The 26,694-nt window shown below is 37.2% G+C and overlaps 3 protein-coding genes across 8 annotated transcripts; 2 read left to right on the forward strand and 1 right to left on the reverse strand.

Moving 5' to 3' along the window:
* Positions 1 to 12: 12 nt before the first annotated feature.
* Positions 13 to 1,175, forward strand: LOC139995145 (uncharacterized protein C1orf50 homolog). Of its 2 annotated transcripts, none has more exons than XM_072018341.1 (4): positions 13 to 70; positions 352 to 441; positions 517 to 848; positions 924 to 1,175. In XM_072018341.1, the coding sequence occupies exons 2-4, from the start codon at positions 390 to 392 to the stop codon at positions 1,110 to 1,112; spliced, it is 573 nt and encodes a 190-aa protein (XP_071874442.1). In that variant the 5' UTR covers positions 13 to 70; positions 352 to 389; the 3' UTR covers positions 1,113 to 1,175. The 2 variants fall into 2 exon arrangements, with proteins under 2 accessions (XP_071874442.1, XP_071874443.1); XM_072018342.1 differs by lacking the exon at positions 13 to 70 and adding an exon at positions 91 to 179.
* LOC139995144 (dnaJ homolog subfamily C member 11) lies at positions 1,159 to 4,513 on the reverse strand. Of its 2 annotated transcripts, none has more exons than XM_072018340.1 (8): positions 4,249 to 4,513; positions 3,780 to 3,909; positions 3,457 to 3,700; positions 3,078 to 3,388; positions 2,793 to 3,000; positions 2,143 to 2,707; positions 1,933 to 2,062; positions 1,159 to 1,848 (listed from the first exon to the last, which is right to left on the reverse strand). In XM_072018340.1, the coding sequence occupies exons 1-8, from the start codon at positions 4,318 to 4,320 to the stop codon at positions 1,826 to 1,828; spliced, it is 1,683 nt and encodes a 560-aa protein (XP_071874441.1). In that variant the 5' UTR covers positions 4,321 to 4,513; the 3' UTR covers positions 1,159 to 1,825. The 2 variants fall into 2 exon arrangements, with proteins under 2 accessions (XP_071874441.1, XP_071874440.1); XM_072018339.1 differs by having other exon boundaries at positions 3,078 to 3,391.
* A 5,497-nt stretch (positions 4,514 to 10,010) lies between these two features.
* LOC139994948 (uncharacterized) lies at positions 10,011 to 24,833 on the forward strand. Of its 4 annotated transcripts, none has more exons than XM_072018038.1 (9): positions 10,011 to 10,151; positions 12,686 to 13,033; positions 15,599 to 15,731; positions 22,001 to 22,585; positions 22,663 to 22,864; positions 23,083 to 23,131; positions 23,236 to 23,314; positions 23,384 to 23,533; positions 23,945 to 24,833. In XM_072018038.1, the coding sequence occupies exons 2-9, from the start codon at positions 12,977 to 12,979 to the stop codon at positions 24,106 to 24,108; spliced, it is 1,419 nt and encodes a 472-aa protein (XP_071874139.1). In that variant the 5' UTR covers positions 10,011 to 10,151; positions 12,686 to 12,976; the 3' UTR covers positions 24,109 to 24,833. The 4 variants fall into 4 exon arrangements, with proteins under 4 accessions (XP_071874139.1, XP_071874140.1, XP_071874141.1 ...); XM_072018039.1 differs by having other exon boundaries at positions 23,393 to 23,533; XM_072018040.1 differs by having other exon boundaries at positions 23,414 to 23,533.
* Positions 24,834 to 26,694: the final 1,861 nt, after the last annotated feature.

Below are 26,694 nucleotides of genomic sequence, written 5' to 3' on the forward strand. Positions count from 1 at the left end.
GCTTTGATTTGAAAGAGCCAGATGATTAGCAAAAAAAACCCTATATATGCCTTTCTTATGTATTTTAAAGGTATGTGGTGAATTTATATGTCAAACGAATCCATGTGAACACGGACCTAATAACATAACTTCAAAAGTTCGACAGCTAACATCAGTACTACGTTGCGTATGTATAATATGTATGTGTTAGAGACACCTTGACCGTTACACTTGTTAAAATTCCAGAATTTGGAAAGTTTAAATGTTTTAACCATACGATATAATCTTTATCGGATTATTTCAATTATTATGTATCATAACCTCTTCATTATGTTGTCGTTACTTCTTTACTGTTAATTTTTATTTTTATAGAAAATTCTCGATGAATGTGTTTGTAAACTGTCTTCCTCATGAAAAGAGTAGCTACTACTATGGATGACTCCAAGGATCTATTTAGTAAAGGTATAAATAGAATCTTGTCACTCTTTTGCCACTATTTAAGATAATAATTGTTATCTATTGTTAATGTGTAAGCAGTAGCTCTTGTAGAGCGTAACATTCAACCGCAAGGTATTCCACTAAATGATCCAGAAGCTGTGGGTAAAACTTCTCGACAAGATTTAATTGCATTGGCAACAGAAATAGAAAAAGCAGACAACTTTGTTAAAGCAAATGCTTGCAGCAAATTACAAGTAATTGTAGACCAAATAAGGTACCTGAAGAAACAGGCTGAAAATATTCTCACAGAAGCTGATTGGAACATGAAATTGCATCATGTTCCTTGTAATTTTGTAAAACATCCTGGACACGTGTATCATTTGTATCAAAAAGAAGCTGGTCAGCTTTACTTATCTATGATTAGTCCAGAAGTAAATAAATTATGCTTTTAAATAATTCCAGAATTTAAAAAGATATGTGAAAAGTCCAACTATTTTATATTTCAGGAATGGGCTATATCAAATTCTGGACCAGTTCAGACTCACAAAGGTTCCTACAGACTAGAACATGATCATTCATGGACACCTGTAGAAGAGACTGATAAGAAGAACAAGGAAATGACTATATTGGCTCAACTTTGGTCCAATATTTCAACAAATGCATTGAAAAGTATTGATTTAAATGTAAATATGTAAAAATGATATGTAACATAACTGTTTTAAATAAATCATTCATTTGAAATGTATTTCCAACTAAAATTTAAATTATATTTATTACTTCCTTAGATTAAATATGTGGGGAGGAACTATGCATGTGCGATCTACATTACCATTTTACATAATTTATCAATTACACTTTTCATACTAATTCGTAGAGTACTACTATTTTCGAGAAATTAAATGTATGAGAAAATACAATTTCTAAAAGATGATCTATATATTATACACATTCTGCGTTTAATAAAGGAAATATTTCATATATTAACGAATTACGAAGCAAAGATACAATTCTATCAATAATCGATTCTTCGAATAATACTTTCTTTAGTGTGAAAAATATCTCTATTATAGTCATATAAAGGCATACTAAGTTTCCCCCTCCTTGATCTTATACGTGAGAATAAATCAGTCGTCGTACCTAATACAATTTGTTTCTTTCTTACAGTAACTGTGAAAATAATAATCTGATTCTTTCACTGTTTTCTTTGCGCGGGACATCATGCAAACGATTACTTTGGGGACATAAAATTATCGTACAAAGTAGTACGAATGATCAACGAACACTCAATTTCTTCAAGGTATCTGTGGAAGTTTAATCTAAAAACGGTCGAAAGAACTCAATGAAGCAGCATAGACTATCACCATGAATCACGGTGATTTTACTTCGATTTCTTATGATGGCGCATACGTCATGTTGTGTTCACTTTATGCGCTGAAACAGACCAATTTTTCTTGTTAATATTTATAAAAATTATAGTCACAGTTATCATTATATATTATCTAATTTAGTTCTTACATGGTAATGGTATTCTGACTGGTGCATTATCTTTGACTATGCATTCGTGTGTTTGATTACGAAATAGATATTGTATTAACAATTGTTTCTCTTCTCCTACACATGGATCATAAAACCCTGGCAGTTCACTCTGCAATATGGGAACATACAATAATTTTATTTTTTACAAAAAAAAGATACATTATTTTTAACTAATTTTACGAAACATACCTTAGATGCATCATAAAGGATTAACTTTGAATCCTTTACCAAACATTGTAAAGGGATGGTTACATCTATTACTTCGTCTCTACGTATAGTCTGCTGCTCAGAGTTGTACTGATCTTGCTGAGGGTAGACAAATCTTCCATACAGAGCTTTCGTGATAATTAATCCCTTCTTTGATTCTTCTGTAGCTCTTATCCTACTCACGGTGGCTTTCATTAATTTGGTAGCGCTCTCTGCTTCTTTTTGTTTTTCCATCATCCTCGTCTTGTTTACCTCCTTCTCTTTTTCTTTTTCACGTTCTTGTCGTTTTTTTACCATAGGATCTATAACAATCTTCTTCAGCACGACCCATGTCATTAGTGGGATTACAGTAGCGTAGAACATAGTAGCTGGAAGAACCTCATCACTAAGATGAATGGGGAACGCGTAAGTTTGAAAGGAACGATTCAATTTAAGCTTTAGCATGACTCCTGTTGGCACTCCTGCGGACACGATCGCGGATAGTTTAGTGTGTCGCGAAACCTTCTTTTCTGCTCCGTATTCTACAAGCAGTCCGAATGTGCCAGCTCTGTAATTAATAAAATGTTCACGACTTAGAAATATAGAATACATACAATCATGGGTAATAGAATAATTTGTTGACTGATATTAACCTCACGCTGCCTCGTAGCTTCATCTCTTTCTCGTGCATTTTATATATGTAATTAAAACTAACGAATGATCGTAGAACACCAAGGTGAATGGAAAACGATGTATAAGTTCTTGCTGTATCTCTAATGATACTGGTACTCATGGAACTTTCTGGACCTGCATTATATGTAAGGTCACCCATTGTATGAGTATCTAATTGCATTGTGAGTCCTGAAATTAATATAATTCTTTTAAAAATTACATAATGTTTTTAGCAGTTTATACCAAGATAAGGTGGACGAACATACTGCCTATAAGACTAGCCTTAATTTCGAATGGAGTGAACTCCAGTACCGTTGCCCCGTTGAACAATACTTTATGGGGTAGCATACGAAAACCTTTGAACGATATCATCGGCCCGTTCCCAGCACCGACCTCTAATTCTACCCAACCTTTAGATGAAAGCAAACGCTTCGCTGACACATTTATAGAACCAGATCCTACACCATTTCTTGTGCTTAATTGACCATACAATGTTACAATATCTTGTAAACTAAGAGGTGCTTCAATGGATTGTGTAAACGACATTCCACTAACTTCTATGCATGAAAGTATATCCCTGCTATATTTTAAAATACAATGTATTTTATAGTACATATATCTGAATTAAAGGTTACAGTGCATTACCTATCTTCAGAATCTTTCTCATATCTGTTAAAAAGATCTGTTGCGTTGATATTCATTGTGATACTAGTAGTGGGATTCGTGACACTCAGTAATTTTCTCTCTTGTGCTTCTCTCGCTAGATATTCATATTCTTCCCTGATTTCTTGAGGTGTTCTAGTACGTTCTACTATTTCCCAGCCTTCAGTTTTCAGTCCTTTAATCCCCACAGTGTCATAAATAGCTCTTTGATGGGGATTACTTAAAACTGTAATATATATTATAATAAGCATTTTACTTTCATATATTATATAATAAAACATTAAAATATATTATTCTATATAAACCTTTGTAAGCCGCCTTAGTACGATTAAACAATACTTCAGCTTCCTTCTTGAGCACAGGGTCCACATGTTTATCAGGATGATATAGTTTGCTCTGTGTACGGTACGCATAATTGATTTCCTCTTGTGTAGCCTGTAAGCAAATATATCATAAATAAAATGTTGCAAAATAATTTCTAATTTTAATGACAGAAACCTTAAAGAAAATTCAATCCTGAAGTGCATGTTTCTCTATTCAGCCTATAAGAACAGTGACTAAAATAACCTATTATTCCCTTAAAAAAGATTGATTAGCAATATATAGGAATGTAATAGTACGTTTGAATGATTTTCTTAAAATAGAAGTTTATATTGTTTATTATATATCCCTAAGGGAAGCTCAATTACATCAGACACCAAGGAATACTATGTCACGTGGAGATAGAGAAATTGATCTTCAGCTTCAGTAATTCGAAATGATTCGGTAACTCACGTTTCTTGCGATATTTAGGAACGTGTAGTAATCATCCTCGATTAGATGTTCCTGATCATTGTCATCGTCCATCGCGGAATTTCGACTTTTTCCCTTGTCGACTCACACAAATTACAAAGTGCCAATGCTTTCCCTTAATCTTAGTCTTCTGCTCCTATAGGTTACGAAAAACTCGGTCGAGAACCGGTTATCATTTAGTACTTGCAGCTATCGTCGGGTGGTGCCAGATGAACGGAACCACACACGGGTATACAAGATAGACCTAACATCTTACGAGACTTCGAATCCTATGTTTTGAAATACCGATCGGACATTTAAAAAAAAAATCAGACGTTTGTTATGTCCTCTATGATTTAGAGCAATAAATCTAGAAATTATGTTTAACTACTAAAACTGATAAAGACAACATGAAGGTGACAGAAGCAAAAAATCTGTGTTAGAAATATGTATATAACCTTTTTTGTTACACATCCATATATATACACATATGCATACATTACGTTACGTTTTACAATATTTTATGATTTGATGATAACAATTAGATTTTCGTATGAGGTAAATTCTATTGTATATTACTTAAAAACTTATCCATCAACTTACATTTTCTGCTACAACGTAAAATGTTATCAATTTTTGAGATCCTTTATACAAACTTATTTAAACATGATCTCATTAAAATGATTTTTATTTTTCCTTTATTTCGTTTATCCACATTATCAGAGAATAATAAAATTTAATTGTTTATGTTTAAGCTTGTTTAGCAATAAAGCATTGATGATTTTATGAAGATTTAATAAAAGGTACAAGCAAGCACAAGTTATTATTATTGAGATTCTATACTCATTCATCTTGTATATTACTTTCATCTTTCTTCTGTTCGCTTTTTCCAGTCTTTTTCGATCGTCTATGTCATCGTGTGTAATGACAGGCAAATGAAAAGCGAGGTAAAACATACCACGGGTCGTACCATAAAGATTGTGTGAACAAGAGAGTTAAGAAAGCGGTATAAGAGTAGAAAGAGAATGCTGCATACAAACCTCTCATATTCTTGTCTAATAACATATGCACATTCGTATAGAAATAGTAAATAAAAATGTAATCAATGAGTGGTGTCTGTGTTCACTGTGTCTGATTAGACAAGTACAGAAGGAACGTTCTATACAGCGTTCTCTTTCTATTCCCATATTGCACCCACTTGCACGGTAACATATGACTCGCATAGTCTATCTTTATCTCTCTATGGTCTGTACCTCGTCGGTGATCGTATCACAAACGATCAACAGCATTATTAACTTTTAAGGAATCACAAATAATCATAATAAAAAATTATAAGATTCATTGCAAGTACAATTGCAACGATTATAAGAAATACCCTCCTTCTCTTTGTTTCCCAAATCTTTACGATTTATCTCTCTCTTTGTTGTATTATTTTCTTTATATATACCAGATAACTTATAAGTAATGCAAAATTTCAAATTACATACAATATTACAGCAAAACTTTTTATATGGGTTCGTCTATTAAAATGATAGTTTATTTTACATGATCTCCTTTATTAAAATGATAATTTATTTCATATGGTCTGTTTTATTTAAAAAAATCGTTGTATTACCCTGTGAAATTCTTTTATATTATTAAATATCTGCTTTAAGCAACTGTAGTACAATCCTAAAATTATATAGAAAATTATAAACTTCTGTAATATAGTATATTCTGCGATAATATTATTGTTACAGTTTAATATGAGTATTTTTTACTCTGTATTGTATTGTACATACTATATTGTATTATACCTAAATAAAGTGACACGAGATCTAATTAAAAAATAGAAGGAGTCAACAATTTTAAACAATTTTACGTTTCTATACTTCCCTTAACAAGTTAAGAAGTACATACAACCATGACACAATAGCTTGCAATGCGTTACTGTAGACTATAGAACGTGACCACGACCAGTCATGACAAACCACCATAAAAAGCCAATAAAATTGGTAGGGAGAGGCTGAAAGAAAGGGCAGCCCAGTGTTCCGGAGTCAGTTTGCTTTGACATTCTCTAATCAAAACAAGAATTCTCTTTTTCCTCGTGTTTCCTTACGCTTGTTGGGTCAGTCATAATTTTTAAAGGGTTCGAAGGATTGAGTTTCCTAATAATTTATCGTCCCTTCATAAGCGTGACCTGTTACGAACGACAAGAATTTTTATAGTTTCCAACAGCATATGATAATAAAAATATTCACCTTATCCTTTGTTCATAATGATCCAAGATAATAAAAAAGTATCGACGGTCTAGTTGAAAATAATTTGCAACAAATTATCTGGAGTCTCAATATATTCCTTTCGATATGATTAGTTCGCATGTAATAGAGTATCGTGCACGTGATAATAATTGGACAGGCAAGGCGCACGTTGTTTTAGTAGCGAATTAATCGCAATCGCCGCGGCTAATGGCAACAGTAACGTTAAGAGGCGAGGAAACAATCGGCCGGATCGGTCGCCGGTATTGTTAAACACGCTCATTGTACTGCTCTAACAATACACTGTTACAGTGACAACATTCAGCCCGGTGAGTCTTAGCCTTCGATCAACAATCCGTTATCACCATTGAAAAATATCCGGCTGTCGTTTTTCTTTCTTTCTTCTTTTTTCAACTAATTGGACCTAATTGAAATTTTAACTAGTCGTTCAAATTTCTTATCTTCAGTCGATGTATGAAATCAATAAGAATCGTAATGTACAAAAATCTAATTATAAATTATGTTGTAGAATAGTTGACTTGAATATATTTGAAGAACATAGTCAGAAATAGATATTTTTCCAGACTAATTTACTGATGATGAAGTTTCATAGGCGGATAGATGTATTTCATATAAGGCACCTTAATTAATTTCTATTCTTTCAATTTTTGTCCTTGTACTGATTGTTTAAAGAAAGTTTATTTCTTAACTTCCTCAATGCTTGATGTTGGATGTTTATTTTGTGGTCAATGACCACTTGTCGAATATTTCATGGCCATTTCTTTCAAATTGTTTCTAACCATTACCTACAAAAAGAGGAATACGGTATTAAAAAAATCAGTAAAAGAACCTGAGAAAAGAATTTCACTAATAACAAAAAAAAAAATTAGCTCAAGTATGTTAATTGCAAGAGAGAAAGAGAGAGAGGACTTCCAGCAATTAAAAAAGCAGTACAAAAACACAGAAAATACAGTTTGAGGGACAAAAGAATGTTATACGAACATCAGGAATTACGAGCAACTCAGAAGCCACACTGATCAACTCCATAAATTAAAAAGTAAATTTAAAATCAAAAAGCAAATTTTAAGAATATTGTGGAAATTTTAAGAATAACAGCTTTAAAATTTAACGTGATATACAACACAATAATACAGCACGAACAATGTACATCAACTAATAGTTGATCGGTATCTCTTTCATTGTTTTGATAGTCTGTGTTATGTTGTTAACAGATTAAGTATTATATGGTCAATGGTAAGCAATTTAAAACGCAAGAATTTTGGTTGATTAGATGGTCCAAGAAACGTAAGCTCTTCTATTTCACAGTCGTTATCAGCAGCCTGCCTAAATCACGTAGCCTCGTATTACGTAATCAGTGGCATGTATACATATATGACAAGCCTATTTCTCAGAATCGTACCTACATCACGTAGGAAGTAAGTATTTATATTGCTCACGATCAATGGCTGGGAACTCGTGCGCTGTTTATTTGCCCGGAGATTTCGATTCCGATAGCGACACCGTGAAAAGAAACTGGCTCTCAGAAACATCACCAGAATAAATGCATCGTTGTTCCTCTGAATCTTACCTCCCTAAAATAAAACTATACATAATTTTTATTCTATTGGTTATAATTATTAAAGTTGTCAATAAATCTGTATTAATGTAGGTTCTTAAAATAAATTTCCTCAAAAAGTTATCATAATAAACTGCGTACTTCATTTGACATACTTTAGAAGTTCCCTAGAATCTAGTAAAAGAAATTGATACTTGATATCTAATACAATGAAATTGATTTCCTACTCAGGGCTTGACTAACCATAATTATATAAGACTATTCCAGAACTGTCTGGAAAATGTTTCAGTACAGTTTTCTTCCAATAAAGGTACTCGAAGCGTACACTTTTTCTAGAAAGCAATGAGTATCGCTTTTAGGGGGTTGAAATGGTACTCGGTACAGTACTCCCGCTAAGTGAAACGAGTCGCAAGGTATCGGAGAATGTTCACTGGGCAGGCGCGTGCAGCTGATGCACCAGATCGATCTTTTCATCCAATGAAACAGGCAAATGTATCGCAGTCTCCGCCCAAAATATGGCGACTGTTTTTCCTTCCCCTCTATCCTGTTAAATGAACATCCCCGATGCTGTCTGTAACACGAAAAACGGAACCTGATCAGAAACACGTTTTTGATGGATCAATTGACTACATATATCTCTCTTTTGTAATCAAAAGGATTCATCATATTAAAGATTTATAATTCTACAAACAGTTTATCAATCTTTACTTTTCAACAGAAATTAATTTCTACAAATGTATGCCTCGTAACTTATGTATATATTGATGTAGAATATAATATAAGTATAATAATTGTTCTTTTTGATTAAAGGAAGCTTTTTACGTGTAGATACAAGTTATGAGAAAAAGTATCGATCCAAACGAACGCGTGCGCGCTGATTGTAACCGGCACAGTGGAAACGGCAACTCTATGGTCAGACCGGGCGCAATGAAATCCTGACCAGGCATTTTCCAATCAGTTCAGCGTTTCTTTCGGCGACCTTAATTCCAGTAGGATTGTAGGTAATGATTATCGTGCAAAACACGGTTGCCTAATAAGATTTCTTAAACGCCACCTGAGCACTGGTTACATAATTGCACTTGATGACTCGTGTTGGACCAATTCTTTACAAAGTAGAGCACACCAATTTGTACATGTTTTGTGGTGGTGGAGGTTGAAGAATACCGAACAGAACAGGCTCTGAGGAGTTTTCACCTCGGGACAGCTGGACAGATGCAATTTTATTATTAATTATGCTGTATCTAATTTTATCTAAATTATACTGACTGATTGATACTTAGGAGTAAATATATATATTTTAATCTCATTGACAAACTGGTAATCCCTAGGAGAACTTAATTTCTATTGAAGTCACCTTGTACCCGGAAATTCCAACAGCTTATAAAACTTGACCAATAAATAATATTGTCGTTCAGAACATTATTCTAAATACAATATTTGTTTCATGCCACTCTACCTCTTTACAAACTTGCTGCTGGAAGTATAACAAATAATGCCCCAACAGATCAACAACCATGAATAGTCAGACATCCTTATTCATGTAACTGTTGCTTTTTTCTCCAGTCTCAATAAAAATAATCCACCCACCGCATTGCATCATTTGTGGAGTTTTTCATACAATCTCCTGCAAAGAAAATTCCCAAAGTCAGTTCATGGGCACTCGATATCGCATTGGAAAGAAATAGCAAGAGTTAGAGAGTATGAAAGTAGCATACGAGAATTTTTGGCTGTTCCAACCGTTGGAGGCGGAGAACCAGACGTGGGAGGTCTCTGATAAGTTGAACGGCGCTGTGGCCGCGAAACTCCGCCTCTGTGCGCCTCCACCCGCTTCGGAACGCTCGCTGGCTCGCTCAGAACGTTCTCAATTAGTTTCAATCTCGGCTGGCTCTCCTTTCTGGCGCACGTTCTATCGTGCTCCCGCTGTTACTCGACGGTTTCCACGCGAATCGCGATACAGTGATAAAAATTGCTATAGCAGTGCTTCAAACAAGCACCTTCTTGGTGAAAAGCTTCCTGGTGAACCAGCTACTGCAACTCAAAAATCTTCTATTCCACTTGAAGGACCATCAGGTTTCTCTGGCTCCCTGGTTCCTGTGAGTTCATTGGCTTATAGTTATATGTAAATGCTTTTAGTGATTTATTTAACCATCTTGAAAGTAATGATTTTTAGTTGTATTAATTTCTGGTAAATTCATGCGGTGGTTCACTGTATTTGTTTGGTAATGCGTTCCCTGTTCTTTAGTCTGAGTTAGTCTTCTAAGTTCTTTTTTGTGACTTGAGTTACATAAAGTGTAATTGAGTAAAATTGTAGTTTTTTATGGTGGTTCCTGAGTCATCCAGACTTAGTTTATGTTACTTTTATTTTTTTTTAAATTGGTGTTCTGTATCGTTTGAATGAGATAGATGAAGTAGATGAATGTGCACGAGTGTTTCCTTATGCAATTTAAGAAATTTCTTTGGAGATTGAACGTGAAGAATTAACTGAAATAAGTAAAACATGTATCAGTACTGGATTCCCAAATAAAGATTACAAAATTATAAATCTGTCCTTCTCCCTTAAGTAAACTATATTTTGTATCTTGATTCCTTTTAATTTTTAGGAAAATTTTAATCAAATTGGAATCTTCTGATAACGGAGAAAATTTGTTCTCATAATTTTGTGGAAAAATCATGCAGAATTAGATTCCTCTAAACCTGACGGCGCCGTCGGACGTTAACGACGTGGTCTTTTACGTCATGTGCAAAGTTCACCTCTAGAAGCTCTGGGTCATCATTGATCTAACAATTCAATTCATACTAAACGTTTATGATCATGAATCTCATGAATGAGATGGTTTACTATCACAATACGCGAGTGAAAATAAAAAGGTAGATTTCGTGACATATTATTATTATTGAAATATCTAGAAGACCGTGGCCAGGAACGAGTTTGTAAACTTGATTCCGCGATCAGCAAAATTTCTATGAACTTAACGCGGTGTTTAGTAAACAACCAGATAAATGGATCTTCCTTCTGCCAAAGGAGATAAGAGGATCTTCTAATTACGTTAAAACAGTCGTCTGCACCTCCATAAATCAGGGATCAATTAACATACACCAATCTTAAGGGATTTCAACAGCAAAATCATTCGATGCTAAATTAATTCTCTGATTTCATTAAACTTTCTACATATCAATTTTTTTTTGTTCCTATTGGGATTTACATATTCCATCACTACATACATGGACATTTCTTTTTAAACAAAATTAATTAATAGATGCTCAATTTTTAATCAGAGATTTCACAATCATTGGTTCATTAAACTTGGTGTAGGTATAACAATTAATTTTCTCCCTATTGAGACTTAGTATAGAGGCTTGTACATTCCACCGTTACATAATTATTTCTTTTTAACAAAATCAATTAATAGCTATATCAATTCAGTAAAAAGTTTCAAGATGTCTGTCAGTTTTTTAGCGAGATCAAAGGTGCTTAGCAGTTTCAGTTATGTACAAACAGTGAAATGCACGCTTCGCGAAGCAGTCTCGTGCTTCTGCCACGCAATGTCTGTACATAGCTTTACATTTTATAATACTTAGATGCTCTCCTACAAATCAAAATATTTATCCATGATGTTCGTAAACATATCTGAATACGTCATGGGACGTTCAATAAATTTGTTAGTCATTTCCCAGTAGAAGTGCTTAATTGTTAATGAAAAAAACGGCCTCGATTAGCATTAAAATGAATAATCAGCGAAATTACACGCGGTTTGATGCTGATACACGGCTAATGAGCTCATTCAGCGATAAAGCGATATGAGTAGCTCCTAATGTACATTCACTCTTAAAATAAATGAGTTCGACGGGCCGCGTATACCCTCTTATTGTCAAAATTTACGAGATGTCTGCCGGAGGATGTATCCAGGATTCTCTGTCGGCGGCCGCCGGAAGTCTCAACGACTCCCCCGGGATATACTCCCTTTCCTCGTGCTCGGCTAAGTGCTCAGCTGTTGCTCACTCGTCAACATTCCCTTCCAGAGCCGTGTCAAACTCCTTGTCCCATCGCATCGGCGGCTTTGAGCTTCAAACACGAATCTCTACGTTGGGAATCGTTCAGGAGCATCGGATAGTCTCGCTACATTTGTCACGAACAAGGGTTCCGGTTATTTCGTTGGTAGGCGTCGGTGGAGAAGATGTTAGGTCTCTAAAATACATAGAAATTGTTTGATAATGTCTTCTGAACTGTGAAAGAACTTGTTTCTACATTACTTAGTAAATTGACATTGATTGGACTATTAGACTAGGGATATTTATGAAAATTTATATTTCTAGACTGACAATAAGTCTTGTTTCACAATTCTTCTTTACTTCTCATTTCTATGCTTTTGCATACTATATGCATTCTATGTGCATTTTTGCACATGCATAAAAATTCACAGTATACCGATGATCTTGGTAAGAACTGCTTTGTGAACTAGCTTCTATGTTACTAAATTATTGAGAAATGAAAGATTCTTTTCTTTCTTGCTTGTAATTGTTAGACTATGTTATAAATACATAAAAATCTTCATTTTTAAAATACAATTTCTAATTCTTTGAGCGTTTAGCTTATAAAATGAACTTGTATCTTCATTTTCTGTTACAGATCGTATCAGCAAATTTCAAGAATTATTTCCACCACCCCAGTGATACTCTGGTGTACCACGTATCTTCCTCTTAAAGATGTAACATCAAGTATCGAAGGTGTACATAGCTTGTGATCAGTGTTGAACGGTCTTAAGTGTCAGTGCATTTGAAGAATCTTAAGGAAATTTCAGTCAAATCAATTAGAACGTTTTGAAAGAATCAGTGTTAAACAGTGGAGGGCTTGCCCGCCTATTGGGAGGACCTAGCCGTGCAGCATAGTGTAAATGCAGCTGCAGCGGCCAGCATTTTTATGAATTACGACCTGGATAAGTCAAGGATGGTCTCGCACGTCATTCCCGTCGCTGGGGTAATTTTCAACTTGTTAATTTACAATTTATCTATATCTGAACTGATGAACAATCATAAAAGATCATTCATCCAATTCCTACAGTCATATTATTAGGCAAAGAGGTTCATGGTGATAGTGTAGAATCCATAATTGCAAAACGATGAATTTTTCTGAATTTTCGCGGTTTTTCAAATGAACGTTCACGAACGTTCAGCTGGAACGATAGTCGACAGACGAGCCAGCGTCGCTTATCGTCGCACATGAGAAAAGAAAAAAGAGAAAAGTGGAGGTCGTGATCTCGAAAATTTCGCAACTATCCGATCTGCGTCTTCGCCGAGCATTCTCAACCATTCCCGTTCCCATTTCCAAGTAATTGACGCTCTTCTGTCTCCTTCATTCAAGTTAGAAAAATGCTTTTCCAACAATTACAATCGTCCAGTCGAACATAATCCATGGAGTTTATTGAATAATCCTCTCTTCCATGAATGAACTTATACCTGATTGAGTCCGCGGATCGGTTGGACGTGGTTTAGATTTACAAAGCGAACTGGAGAAATCGATAGAAGCTCCTCTTACTATGGCTGACAGGCTAAACCAGGCCAGTTGTACGAGCATACTCCGTGCTGACTTAAATTAAACCAATATCGAAATCAGAATACGATTATTAGAGGGTGATGCGACGATTATTTTGGGGCAGACATGCGAACTAGTTATTGAAAATAAACGAACAGCTGATAAGTTGGAGGAAAAGCAGAGGAACTTTTATCAAGTCAATGATAAGAGAAGTTGCCTCTCACGTCGTCGACCTATGCTGATCTCTTCTCTTCTTTCACAGCCTGGTTTCTATTGCTGGATGTTCGTGCACTTGCTGAAAGGAGCAGAGTAAATTTTTCAGTCATTCTTCAATTTTTCATCACGCAGTGTAGTACTTTGAATAATTATAAATGGAAAACTAGTATTTGCTTACATTAACAGCTTTTATTGTTTGTTAAAAATCGCACTTTATTGCTTCTAAAATCCATAAATTATCACTCTTTCGGTATGATCAAGTGCATGTTTGATTGTTTGACATCTCAATGTTTCAATAATATAATTTAGACATAAAGCTAGTAATAAGTTCATCGGAATTTATCCTTAGAGCCTAAAGTCATTCATCTGCTAGTTTACAGGAGTGATTTATAGGCCCCCTACCTTTATTAGTGTTGAAGTGAAAACAAGCTGTATCATCAGAAACAATAAATCCTCTCCTGTTTGTTTGTTTGTTTGCTAAGTAACAAGGATTCTCTTCAGTCTTTAAGTACAAGTATCTACATTTTCCATAATTGGAAAATTATCATTACCACTTCCTAAACTTTCAAGGACATAAGGAGATCATAAATCTTGTAATACAGTGGACGAGTAACACCTTCAATGCAGGATATATCACTTCTTTTCATTCGGTAGAGCCTCAACAAGCTTTCCATATATTTCTACCAGCAAATATACCGGTATTAATCTATCTAAGCATCTTAAAGTCTCTACCCTTTGAAGAATCCATCGCATGGCTATGCTGATTCCCTTTTTTCACTCGTTCAAAGCATTCATCGGTGGCGACAGAGGCCGAGGAGCTTAATTTAATGGCTGTCTAGCGAATTAACGAGGTGACCACGTGTCCCAGCTAGCCGACCCGACGGATTTCTCGAGGACGTTTCTCAGTGTCAACCGTTGATGCACTTCTGCAGTATGTCCGACACAGTGCCTGTATATCTTGCTGCGTTTGCAAGCCGCACTTGACAGCTCTAGCGCCACTATAGAAATAATTATGAGCTCAGTGTCGAGCAGATTGTATACCCAATCGGTTTTAATCCCTAGGTCAACGACACGCCCTTTTATTTGGTCAGGTATACGAGTTAGGAAGAAGCCTCTTCTTTCATGAAAATTTCCGATTGGTTTCTTTATGTCGTTCTCTGAATTGTATATACAATTGATTAATACAAATAGTTTATTTAAAAGGATTTACTTTGAAAAAAAGTAATATGGTATGATAAATATTGAAAAGAATGTACTACCTCAAGGTATCGGTTGTTTAACGAATTTTCGCCAAGTACACTGGTGGCTCAGTGCAAACTAGACGTCGTAAAACCGGATCGCAAATTAACGATCTAGCGAGATCGTAAGTTTCGCTTGGCATAATACGATGTCACAACACGGAGTCGGTGTTTGTAAGCTTCCGGCGACGGCACTTCAAACATTGCCAGCTACGAGCCAGAAGCCTCTTTGGCCCGGTCTCGTGGATGCGCCGCGTCGTTCACCTCTCACGATCCTCCGGTTCGTTCACCTTTTATCACCTCCTTCTTCCCTTTTGTTCATCGTGTTATTGTTACGTTAAAGAGCCATAACGGTTATTTCGATTACCTATTTTATCATTATTTATTTAAATTGCGTCGTAAATACCGATGAATATTCATATAGCCAGAGGCTAGATTACATATGCATATGTTACATTTGTAGTAATTTGTTTTTAGCAAAAACTTTTCTTGCTATAAGATTAACTTTCCCGCATTAAAAATACATTCATGGTAACGAACTTCTTCGTGATTCCAGGAACTGCAGCAAGGTAATGGAAATTTGGGAGTCGCAGGGTTGGGAGGGATGCAGGAGTCGTCCCACTCATTGAAGATCAAGCAGGAGCCGTTTCAGGTGTCCCCACCGTCACCTCTTCCGCCTCTGCACCAAGGTAAGCGTTTACTTAATCCTGACCAACGAAAAATCGTTGCTGTACAACCAAGCTTCTAAAAACGCGTTGACAATTTTTGAAAGACTTGCTTGACGTCATCAGGATCCCGGCACCAATGATTCCTCCGTGTTCATGGAATCCGAAAACCGCGTTCTAATAATACAAAACGGTGCTCGAGTGTCGCGTGACTCTATACGATGAAAGGCGCGGTGCACGGGGAAGAGAGGAACGAAAAGACTGGGCCGAGGGTAATCTGAAAGAAGACAGAGACGTTACGACGGAACAACGAATACGTGAAACGAGGAAAGAAAGTCGAAAATGGACGGAGAGACAGCGGAGGATGATATACCGACGGAGGCTGCGTCCTGATCTCTCCACGCGTCGTTTAGTTACATTCTCTGGCTCGATTACGCTCTCTTCGAACACTGTCAGTGGCTTATCCTCCACGGCTTCGGATTAGAGATTATCACTGATAGAAATATCCTTGCGTGTACGACGCGCGTCTCCAGAGGCACAGATGATTTATAAGCTACAATCAGCAAGCTGCATTGTTTTTTATAGATGGTGTATACGCGTATTTTGTTGTAATATGTCGCTGATGGACGAGTTCAGCTATATGTTGGTCGTTAACGCGTCCATTAATCATTCTGCAAGGTAGAAAGAGACGCGTGCAGCGAATGGACTGGTTGTTTACGAACGCGTAATAAATTCGATCAAAAACCAAAGCAGAGTCATTATATCGTTTACATAATCTAGGTATACGAACCATTCGAAAAATATAGTTTCAGGGAAATCGGCGGCGATTTTCGTTACTAGCGGAAGACGGCTTTGTCGGAAGGGGGTTAAAGAAGCAGATAAAATATCGATAAAAGAAAACGACTGCACTCGGGGTTTCGCATTACCAGATTTTTCTTATTCGCTAATCGCTGAAGATAGACGGAGCCTCGTTGAAATCTAAGAAGCTTGGTATCAATATCTCCGGCCAGTTATGCGCGTGTGCATGCCGTCTGATCGCGAAACGCGTCGCAAAAATCATGAGCTCTTTCTCTGTTCGTGTTCGGATAGATAAAGCGATTAGTCAGTCTCAATGACGACGTGGAGGATCCTTCTCGTGGTTGGCGGTCGAGAATTTTGCAGGAGCAACACGAGACAACGACTCTCTGATGGCTCTTCTTGTGTTTTCGAAATCGAGCAGAATCGTTCTGAATGCTTTTGTCGAGAATTATGGTCGCTAATCCGGGAGTGTTGCCCACTCCAACGGTTCACTTGATATATAGGACGACGACGGCGTTTTCCTGAGTCCCATCACCGATTGTGCGACTCTTTGCCCCTTCGGTTTCTTATGAAAAATATTTTAAATAGTATTTCAACGTGCATAATTAGAAACATTTGTTTAAAAAGTAATTTCTTACTACTTGATCCTTTATGGGCTCATGTAACTCTATTCCGTCATTTTAGTTGTTAATGTTTGAATCAATATCTCGTTATCCTTGCTTTGCAGATCTTTGGTACGGTTCTTGATATTTTATTAATATTTTCCAACTGTAGGTTCCAACATAATTATGGGCCCCTCAAAAAGTTAGAAAATTCTTTCTATTCGGAAGAGTTGTGAGTAGCAGGCATAAATTATGAATATTAGTATATGAATGTCTCGATTGGTGTTCCACATTCATCTAGTGCATTGCCATATTTACGATTATGCGTGCAAATTTATCGGACCAATAAAGACTCCCCGATAAGACTCCATGGAAAGCTGACACGTTTAATTATGCAGCGCTTGAACGGTGCCCCGATTAGCCGGACTTGTAGTTTAGCTTCTTTAGTGCCCTCCAATCACAAGAAAATAAGACAGAAACACTTTAACATATTCGCTATCATAATTATACTGTAATACTTGCTTTTCTAAATATAGCTATTTATCTTACTACCTCTGTAGTGTTAGTTCAAGATCCTCGACGGTTTTTAGCCAAAAACTAGCAGATTGGGCCTCGTTTTCATCACCGATAACGCGACCCTGTTTATTTATTCGGAAACCAGGTCGTGGACGTAATATCTTCGCACGTACTCGAGTTAAAATAGATCTGTAGTAAACAAGGGTACGGCTCTCTGTATTAATCTTTGGTTGATAAGGAAACCGCTAACGTTCACAATGATTACGTAGATGCATAATTTTCGTCGGGACCTTACATAAACTTGACCGATCAAATTGTACAACATAATCTCAAATTAGGTCATTGCTTTACAGTTTCCATAGAGGCCCAGAGCAGATAAGAAAGGTAGAATTAGTACTGTATAATTAGTACTTGATTTCCTTATCAGCGTCTAAACCAGATGGATTCTTGACTCTTTAGAACGATAAAACGATTAGAATGACGGATAGTCGATTGCAAAAGCGCCACGAAAAAGAAGATTCGAGATAAATACTTGACGACGAACCAAGTGGCAAGAACACAGTCGGGCCCCCTGACTATTATCGCTCAGTTTCCGTTAGGTAATTGTCATTTGTTTTCCACTGGATCTGGTCCAGAGTAGCTTCTTCCTTTCTCCAAATCACATATATTCGGTATAATAAACATGATAACGCGACAGGTTGCTATTAGAGGGGAGAGAGACGAGCAGAGAAATTCCTTGCATCCTCAATGAGAGGAAAATCCACCTCCACGAATCAAAGTGAATCCTGTTGTTCTCTTCAATTCTATATGACCAAAAATGGACGTTGTACTTCAATAGATATTATTTCTATCCATTTTATCCTTTAATATTCATTTTTGCGTATTCCACACTTTTTACGAATAAATTATTCCAAAAGAGAAGATATTTGAAGAGACAAAACCGTGCAGAAGAAATAGAAGAGTACCGTAAGGTTAAAAAATCTGCAAAAGAAAGCATGACTTAAACGAAGAGATCAGAATGGTCTTTACCTAATACATAATAACCAGGAGAAATTTGATCCCATATTTACTTCCGGTGTTGTGGACGTCAAGGAGAAGGAGGATACCGACGAAGATGCGACGCCTAGGTTGACGATTGGCTCATGCGATGATACCACAAGCTGAGCTATCGTCGCGCAGATGACCCCATGCCCCTTGATTCCAGTTCTGTTATCCTCGTAACTCCTTCTCGTGCAAGGAATCCGCATTATTTTAGGCTTAGAATAATATAACTCCAATTCTTAATAAATTCAGGTTGATACCTTGAACGTCTTAAAGAATTCTGAAAAGAACATGTTCAGATTAAGTCATTGTACGCTTTCCATTAAATGGTAAAGTTTATCACTTACTTGGTTTATTTGGAATTTGATACTTGAATCTGAAGTATCGTTACATTATAAGATTATAAAATATGTTTCGAAGTTGATGGTATCACCATGGACAGGCACGTGCTCATTACTGCTCATCCATGGTGGGAGTGGCTACTCCAATGGAATCCCCCTATTAGCTGGGTCATTGAACACGTGCCCTGACGCCCTCTAATGCTTGCCCTAGCTCGCTATAATCGCCATGATATTTGATATTAGAGAAGTATGACTTTCACCTTTAATGATCATATTACCAGCATATTACAATTAGCTAATCAATTAGTGAATGATATTATTCAAAAAGAAAGAGGATACATACGTGTATAAGTATGTATTTCATCCAATTACAATATATATAATAATCTTCGATATACATATTTGAGGAATCTCTTCATATACTTTTATATCTTATGTATACTAAAGGAATAAGTTTTTAATAAATTTAAAGGTTAACAGAGGCTTTTTTAGAATTAGAGCGTAGATTGACCTGATCAAAGAGTAAGGAGAAAGAGGCACGCACGGCGTTGACGAGGACAAAGGCGTGCGATTCGCAGCGTGATGTCACGGCGTATTGTATTTCGCTTATCGGCGCCGATTCCTCGCGGAACCCGTAGCATTTCAGGAATGCGAATGCCACGATTTTCAGTGCGACAACGACGACGAAGACAACGACCTTCGCTTCGAGGATCGCCTTTGTTTCAGTCTAATCGATCCGTATCACCTTTTTCTTCTCTTTCCCATTCTCTTCATTCTCTTCTTCACAGATGAAGCCGCAGTTTTTTCATCATACCGCTCTTTACAATTTGTCCAGGTGAACATTTGATAAGATGTATAGCATTGATCTTGCCGAACAGTGGTAACTGAACCATGATCAACGTTACATATAGGAGACCTAATGAGACAGATTTATAACCTAGTTAATCACCGATTTTCCAAGAACTCGTGAACTCGTTTCACAAATCTGCAGACGTCGTTAAATCATCGTTACAAACATACCATGGCGAAGGCCACCAATTTTCGCAAGCCTAATTACGTCACGGGTTTTCACAACAGCTGCATTTTTCTGCATGCTCTATTGCGAAACACGTTCTGCTTCCTACAGTAATCTACTTATAAGACACCATAAGCGACACCATCTTTGGCACATGTTAAGACAATTATTTCTACAATTATTTCTTCTTATATGATACCATAAGTGTCACCTTTAGTACAAGCTAAGGAAATTATGCTTCAGTTCCTTTTCTATATCCAGTGTTTTATACTGGACGATTGTCTGTCGTAGACGACTATGAAACAAGGGATCCCGTGACGAGAGCAGATGTGGTCTCGTAGGTGTCGCGTAGCAGAGGATCTCCAGTTGCAGTCAGGTGTGTTGGCAAACGTTTCGACGTTATCGCGATCTCGTCGCTCGTTTATGCACCTTAGATCTACACATAAGAGTCCACGAGCCTACGTAGATATGTTAGGCTCCCCATAGGTCGATATCAACTTGTCGAACTTGGGACACGTGATCTGTAAAAGATGACGTACAATCTGAAGTCTTCAAGAAGATAACAGATCATATACAAATAGTTTCTCGTTGATTATGCCTTTTTCTATCTTTTTTTCTTTAGTTTCTTTAGTTAACCCATCAAGGATTAAATAGCGAAATAATGCGTGAAAGCTGCATAATTTCAATTTTATTTCATAAATGTAGAACTTAGGGAGGAGAGATAGCAATTCTGGAAATTCATTTTTATAATTGCAATGTCGATCCATTAGAATTCAATAATGTGAATTGACTGAAAAGAAACATCTTTGGGTCTGAGTTTAATTATTTTTCTCCAATTTTTTCTTTTAAAACATGTCCAATTATCAAAATAGCTAAAATATCTGACCGCCACAATGGTACCATAGGAAATATATTACCACGTTCCTGCTATGGAAACATCATTGTGTCCCGAACGAAGAAGCTTCTCCGCGCTGAAAATCATACACCCTGGAGGTCTGCGTTAGTGGCATATCATATTTGCCTGGATTTGCATAGCCTGGGAACAGACGTTCTCGTTCCTAGTGGTTCCGATAACAATGTAATCGATCATTTACTGCAGGCTACAATGGACCAGAGTAAATTGAACAAACCATTTTTTAACTTAATTTCGAATATTCAGTTCGTCGTTCTTTCTCTTCTTGAAATCGATCCGATTGAATTTGCGAAAATTCATACTCCGCTGTTTTTCCTTTTGTTCAGAGCTTCTCTGTTACCCGCTTTATCCTCTTTGTTGCGCAAGTGCGGCGTGCTTAACTTATCGGTGTCTAATTACGGTTTCAGTTACATGTGCCGCGGGGCACCGGTGAATATTCGACACCATGCACGTACGCACTCCTTTCCTGACTCATGTCTCCGTGTTTTTCACTCAATTTTCTTCCATCACTGAAGCCTCTGGCACTCAGTCATGCGATTCGCCCGATATGATTTATACAATGGCAAATGTAATCTGGTAGCAACCATGATTCCTGTCAATGAAGTAGATATAAATACGTTTACGGTGAAAGAGAAAATGACGTAATTTTTACTCAAGGGCACGCAGTGCACCTTGGATGATCATTTCTTCAAACAACTTTTATCGTCGAGGCTCGAGTGTCGCCCAGCGAATTCCTTTCAAAGGTCCAATTGTTTTACCCCGACTGAGATTTCTTGGAAGTCGTGCCTGTACGTAGATCGATCGAGCCAGTTCCATTGTCCAATTTCTTGGAGACCGTGTCTCGAATGAAAATCATCTAGCCTCTCTTTTCACCTTCTCTTATTAACTCCTGCTCTCTTCAGAAAATTACCAAAAATGTTGCTTTATTTTCTTCATGTAGATACTCCTTGGTCATTCGCAGATTGTCCTACAAGAATTTTTCTGAAGTTAATGATCTTGTTATGCAAACCATCCTCAAGGTTATTCGCTATATCACGATATTTAAACGATACTCGTGATATTTTCAGTGAGCAGCTTCGTATCAGAGATGCAGAATGGCTGTATCGGCGTGTCGAAGGAGCTGGACTCCACGGTGAGCCTCGCGAGAGGGCTGACATCGCACCACGCCTCCCTGACTCATCATCACTCTCACCATAGTCTTCACAGCCCGAATTCTGCGGTGTCTATGCACTCCACAGGTTCCACTCATCATCACCTCGATGAAAAAGGATCATCCCCGACCGGAGCTCTTCACAGCACCACGAACAGCAATCCTTCGACACCGTCGACACCCTCGACGCCTACCACAGCGGCAGATGGGTCCTCCGCAGCGACTGCAACAGGAAATACAAGTGGTAGCAACAGCGATTCCGCTAGCAAGAAACCTCCGTACAGTTACGTCGCTCTAATTGCTATGGCGATTCAACATAGTGCTCAGAAGAGGGCGACCTTGAGTGAGATTTATGCTTACATCACTGCCAGGTTTCCATATTTTCAGAAGAATAAGAAAGGTTGGCAGAACTCTATCAGGCATAATCTGTCCTTGAACGAATGCTTCGTGAAGGTACCTCGTGATGGAGGTGGCGAGAGAAAAGGAAATTTCTGGACTCTCGGTTAGTGGAATTTTTAGTCCAGGAATAGCGGCGGCTGGTCAATTCTGATACACTTTCGATACAATATCTACTTTTAGATCCCCAATACGCGGACATGTTTGAAAATGGTAACTACAGAAGACGTAGACGCATGAAGCGACCATACAGGAATGCACCGTATCATAAACCGCTATTTGGCGATCCTTTCTCTCCAACACACGTTCATTTAGGTCCTAGGAACTTGTTTGGTCACTCTCCGCCATCTTATGCTCCGTCTACATATCCCAGATACGACACAAGGTACCATTAATTATCACAAAGTTTTTTCATTATTCATTGTTAATTATCTCAAAACTTCTTCACCATTTATTATTAATTATCCCAAGGCTTCCTCCTATCATTTATTGCTAATTATCTCACCATTCTTCACCGTTTCTTCACCATTTATTGTTAATTATCTCGAAGCTTCTTCATCCCAGTATTAAATTTCAAAAACAATCTCTATTTGTGATTCCTAGTGCTTGGAGTCTTCAGCAATCTCAGCTGTCCTACAGTCACTGTCAATCAGTAAGTAACAAGTTCTTAATTAATTTTCTGAAATTCTAAGTTTCATACTTTTGTTATTCAAAAAGTAAAAGTATAATTAATCAATGTCCCAAATTTGTTCGCAGCTTCAGCCACAGTTGCAGCCAATGCAGTCCATGCAGATCCCAACCATGAATGGCTACAGTCAATTAGGCACCTCGTTAAGTGAGTCTCTCCTCTAACCAGCAGATTATTAGTACTTGATTTTGTGAAATGCTCGACGACCAGGCAAAGCGTTTCAAGGCAATTATTTGGATGTTCCAGGTGGAACCACGAGTTCCCCAGGTTCCATGGGTAGTGGTTCCTTTGGTAGCAGCTTCGCTAGAAGGCATGACGCCGCCATGACCCAGGAAACCGTACCTGCCAGGTGCTATTGGCCAGAAAGTAATTATCTTCAATCAGTTTTGGCTTTTGCATTTTAATTTATTAATGATACTAAACAAGCATGATTATTGTGGATTTTGCATGCATTTATGGAAAATTTGAAGATGCACATATAGTGACTATTAAAAGTATTTGCATATTTTACAATGAAGAATTTATTTTATCAATTTAGTTTATCAGTTTCTATGCTTTATTTTCATAGTGTCAAATTGTACCGAATGTTAGAAAATTTAAATTTACTTGAACTTAATTAGTATGTAAATAGTATAATACATACAATAGTTTGCAAGTATTTCCTTTAGCCATTACGATTATATAAAATTGTATAATGAAATCATTTTTTCCAGTGATTTCCTTGTTCATCCAAAGAGACTGAACGAGACAAGTGTCTGTTTCTTTCTTCTGTTCTAGTGGTGAACGTAAAGGAGGAGCCGGGAACCGTGGCAGTATCTAGCACTAGCGTGGGTGGTGTGGGTGTTCCTTCAGGAATGATGGGATCTACAACTCCAACAGGAGTTTCTACGACCGGATTCGCGCCCATGGAGTTTCAATCTCGGTCCAAGTGCTTCATGTGAATCGATCCACCGTTTGCACCATTGTCACAAGCCGAGAATCTTATCAGAGTCCCGGAGGATCATCCTGTGCGTCGTTTCAGCGACGTTAATTAGGCTGAGCTTCGTCCGGATGAGGCGGTAAGCAAGAAGAGTGGAATGTTGGAGTGATACCTTTTACTGGAAATTTCTGTGGCTCCCGTGGTGAAGCTGAAGAGAAGCTGAAGCTGGTCTATAGTGATAATTCTGTCTCAGACAAGCGTGAAAGGTTTGTTCCACTTAAAGCGATAAACATTGCACCCCTGCCCTCGTGTGTTTTCGACTGCTGCACAGTATTCGATATTTAAGCGAGATGAGGGACCGATCCGTGCCTCGTGAATTGGTTTCCACAAAAGAAAAAACGAATTTGCGAGGAGCACAGATCTAGAATTAACGATTAACGCGTAGCTTAAGGCGCATTCGCGATACAGGAAGGCACTCGAAGATGTTTTCTTTTATATATATAAATAACTAGGTCCATGTAGAAGCAAGAGATAAATGTGTATCTAAACATGTAAGCCGCATAACGCAATAGTAAAAAAGAAGAAAAAAAAAAGCAGTTTCTCTGCAAGACTATTCGTCAGTGTACATATCTAAGCCTAAGTAGTTTGATTAATTAACTGTGACCTATTCCAAGAACCCTGGACACACGTGGCAGCTCCTGTAATTAGATGAAAAGTCGAAAATAAATCTCTATTATTTATCGTCTAGTACTGTCACATGAGCATCATTTACCTTTCATTATAATATTCTATTCCAAATGAAATATAATTCTACTTTTATAACTCTTACTCTTTAAAATATCCTATATCATTCAAGATATTTTTCATAGTTAATTACAAAAAGATTCCCTACAATATCTTTATTCTTTAACTAACTAATCGCCGTGTTGTCCAATTCGTAATAATTCTGCAAATGGAAAAGCATAACAGATTCATCATTCGTGTCTATTTTGATTCTATTTCGATTCGATATTCAGAACAAAAGTATAGTCGCTTCCTGTGATTCAGTGCGAGCCCCTGGGCTCAGAATATCCCTAGCAAAATGAGAAAAAGAGCGGAAGAGGGAAAAATAGCCAATGGCCAGCAATGGTGATGTTTGCGTGGACGAGGATGTTTTACAAACACGGTGCGCGTAGCCGAGCTTTAATATTCTCCGTAAAAGAGAGGCTGGCCGTGCACAGCCAGTCAACACCGTACGTGCATCAGCGCAGGAATAGCACGTGCACTTTATTTTTCGTCTGGAAATCGATCGTACGGCCACGTCCCTTCTCCACGCCCGCCTCAAAATAAATCTTGCTTGCTCGATGGAAAAGAGCACGCTTGGCATGAATGGAATGGACAGAAGTCGTCCCACTTGCATCATTGTAGCTTCGTGTTGCTTATTGGGGTCCTTACAAATTCCATTCTTTCTTTACAATTTCATATTGTTGGCTTTCATCTAATTAGTTTGTAATTCTTTTGCTGTTTAGGATAAAATGCTCCAAATCATAAATTGGTTAAGCACTGCAATAATATTTGTGATATTAATGATATAATTTTGTCTATACCGAAGAAGATAATTATAATAATTAAATTGAAGTGTTAAATCTTCCATGAATTTCTGAATGTCCTTTTAAAACATACAATTTTTACCTGACATTTTTCTTATTGCTATTTTCTAGAAGATATATTTCACTAATATAAACTATGGGGAGGGTCGAGCTATCATACGGACTCTCCTATTGGTTGGACGGGACAGGTAGAATATCTGTCTCTTCTTTGCAAAAGAACCACCATGGAGACAGATAGGGATACCTAAATTCCCATTGGTTGGCTGGGGCAGGTGAGACTAAAAGGAAGGGAGGCTTTATCTACTATAGGAGGAAACCTATTCTTTCTACCTCTAAATAGCAGTCTGCAGTTATTACAAGAAAAATGGTGTCTCCAAGAAAATAAAATAAGCCATCCATCTGTCCATGATAGAAAAAAAAGTATACAATAGCTAAATCTTACAAGAAATTCGAAACATAAACGTCGGCTACTGTTCGGTTCACGCAAACAGTCTCTATAAGCAAACACTGACGTTAATCATCGGTGGTTCCCCTCTCCGCGGAACGAATCCACCGAGAGTCAGGTAAATCATTCGTGGTGTTTCTCTGTAGGCTCGGATTACAGAGATGTGGCCGCGGTACTTTACAACGGGACGCAACCACCGTATAGTTATTATTTCCCATTGAATCAGTTCTAGTAAACTGACAATTAGAGAGACAATAATTTTCTTGATTTTACGACCGACATGGCTTGTAATTGTTGGCTGACGTTGAAATACACTCATAAACGACTCGGATTGAACTTCGTTTCGAGACACACCGAACTACTAGCAGTTTTTATAACATATGGAATTTGTTAACTTTTAATTTTTCTAATTTAAAAGCTACGCGTATATAAAGTTAACGCATATTGTATTTTTTACTTAGACATACATGTTTTAAGACTTGTGTGCATTGTCAGAAGCTTGATTAACAGAATGAATTAGTGATCTGTTTTGATTAAGTTTAATTAATATCATTAAGAAACCTGTCGTTTCGTA

Source organism: Bombus fervidus, chromosome 15, assembly GCF_041682495.2.
Source record: "Bombus fervidus isolate BK054 chromosome 15, iyBomFerv1, whole genome shotgun sequence".
NCBI classification, from domain to species: domain Eukaryota; kingdom Metazoa; phylum Arthropoda; class Insecta; order Hymenoptera; family Apidae; genus Bombus; species Bombus fervidus.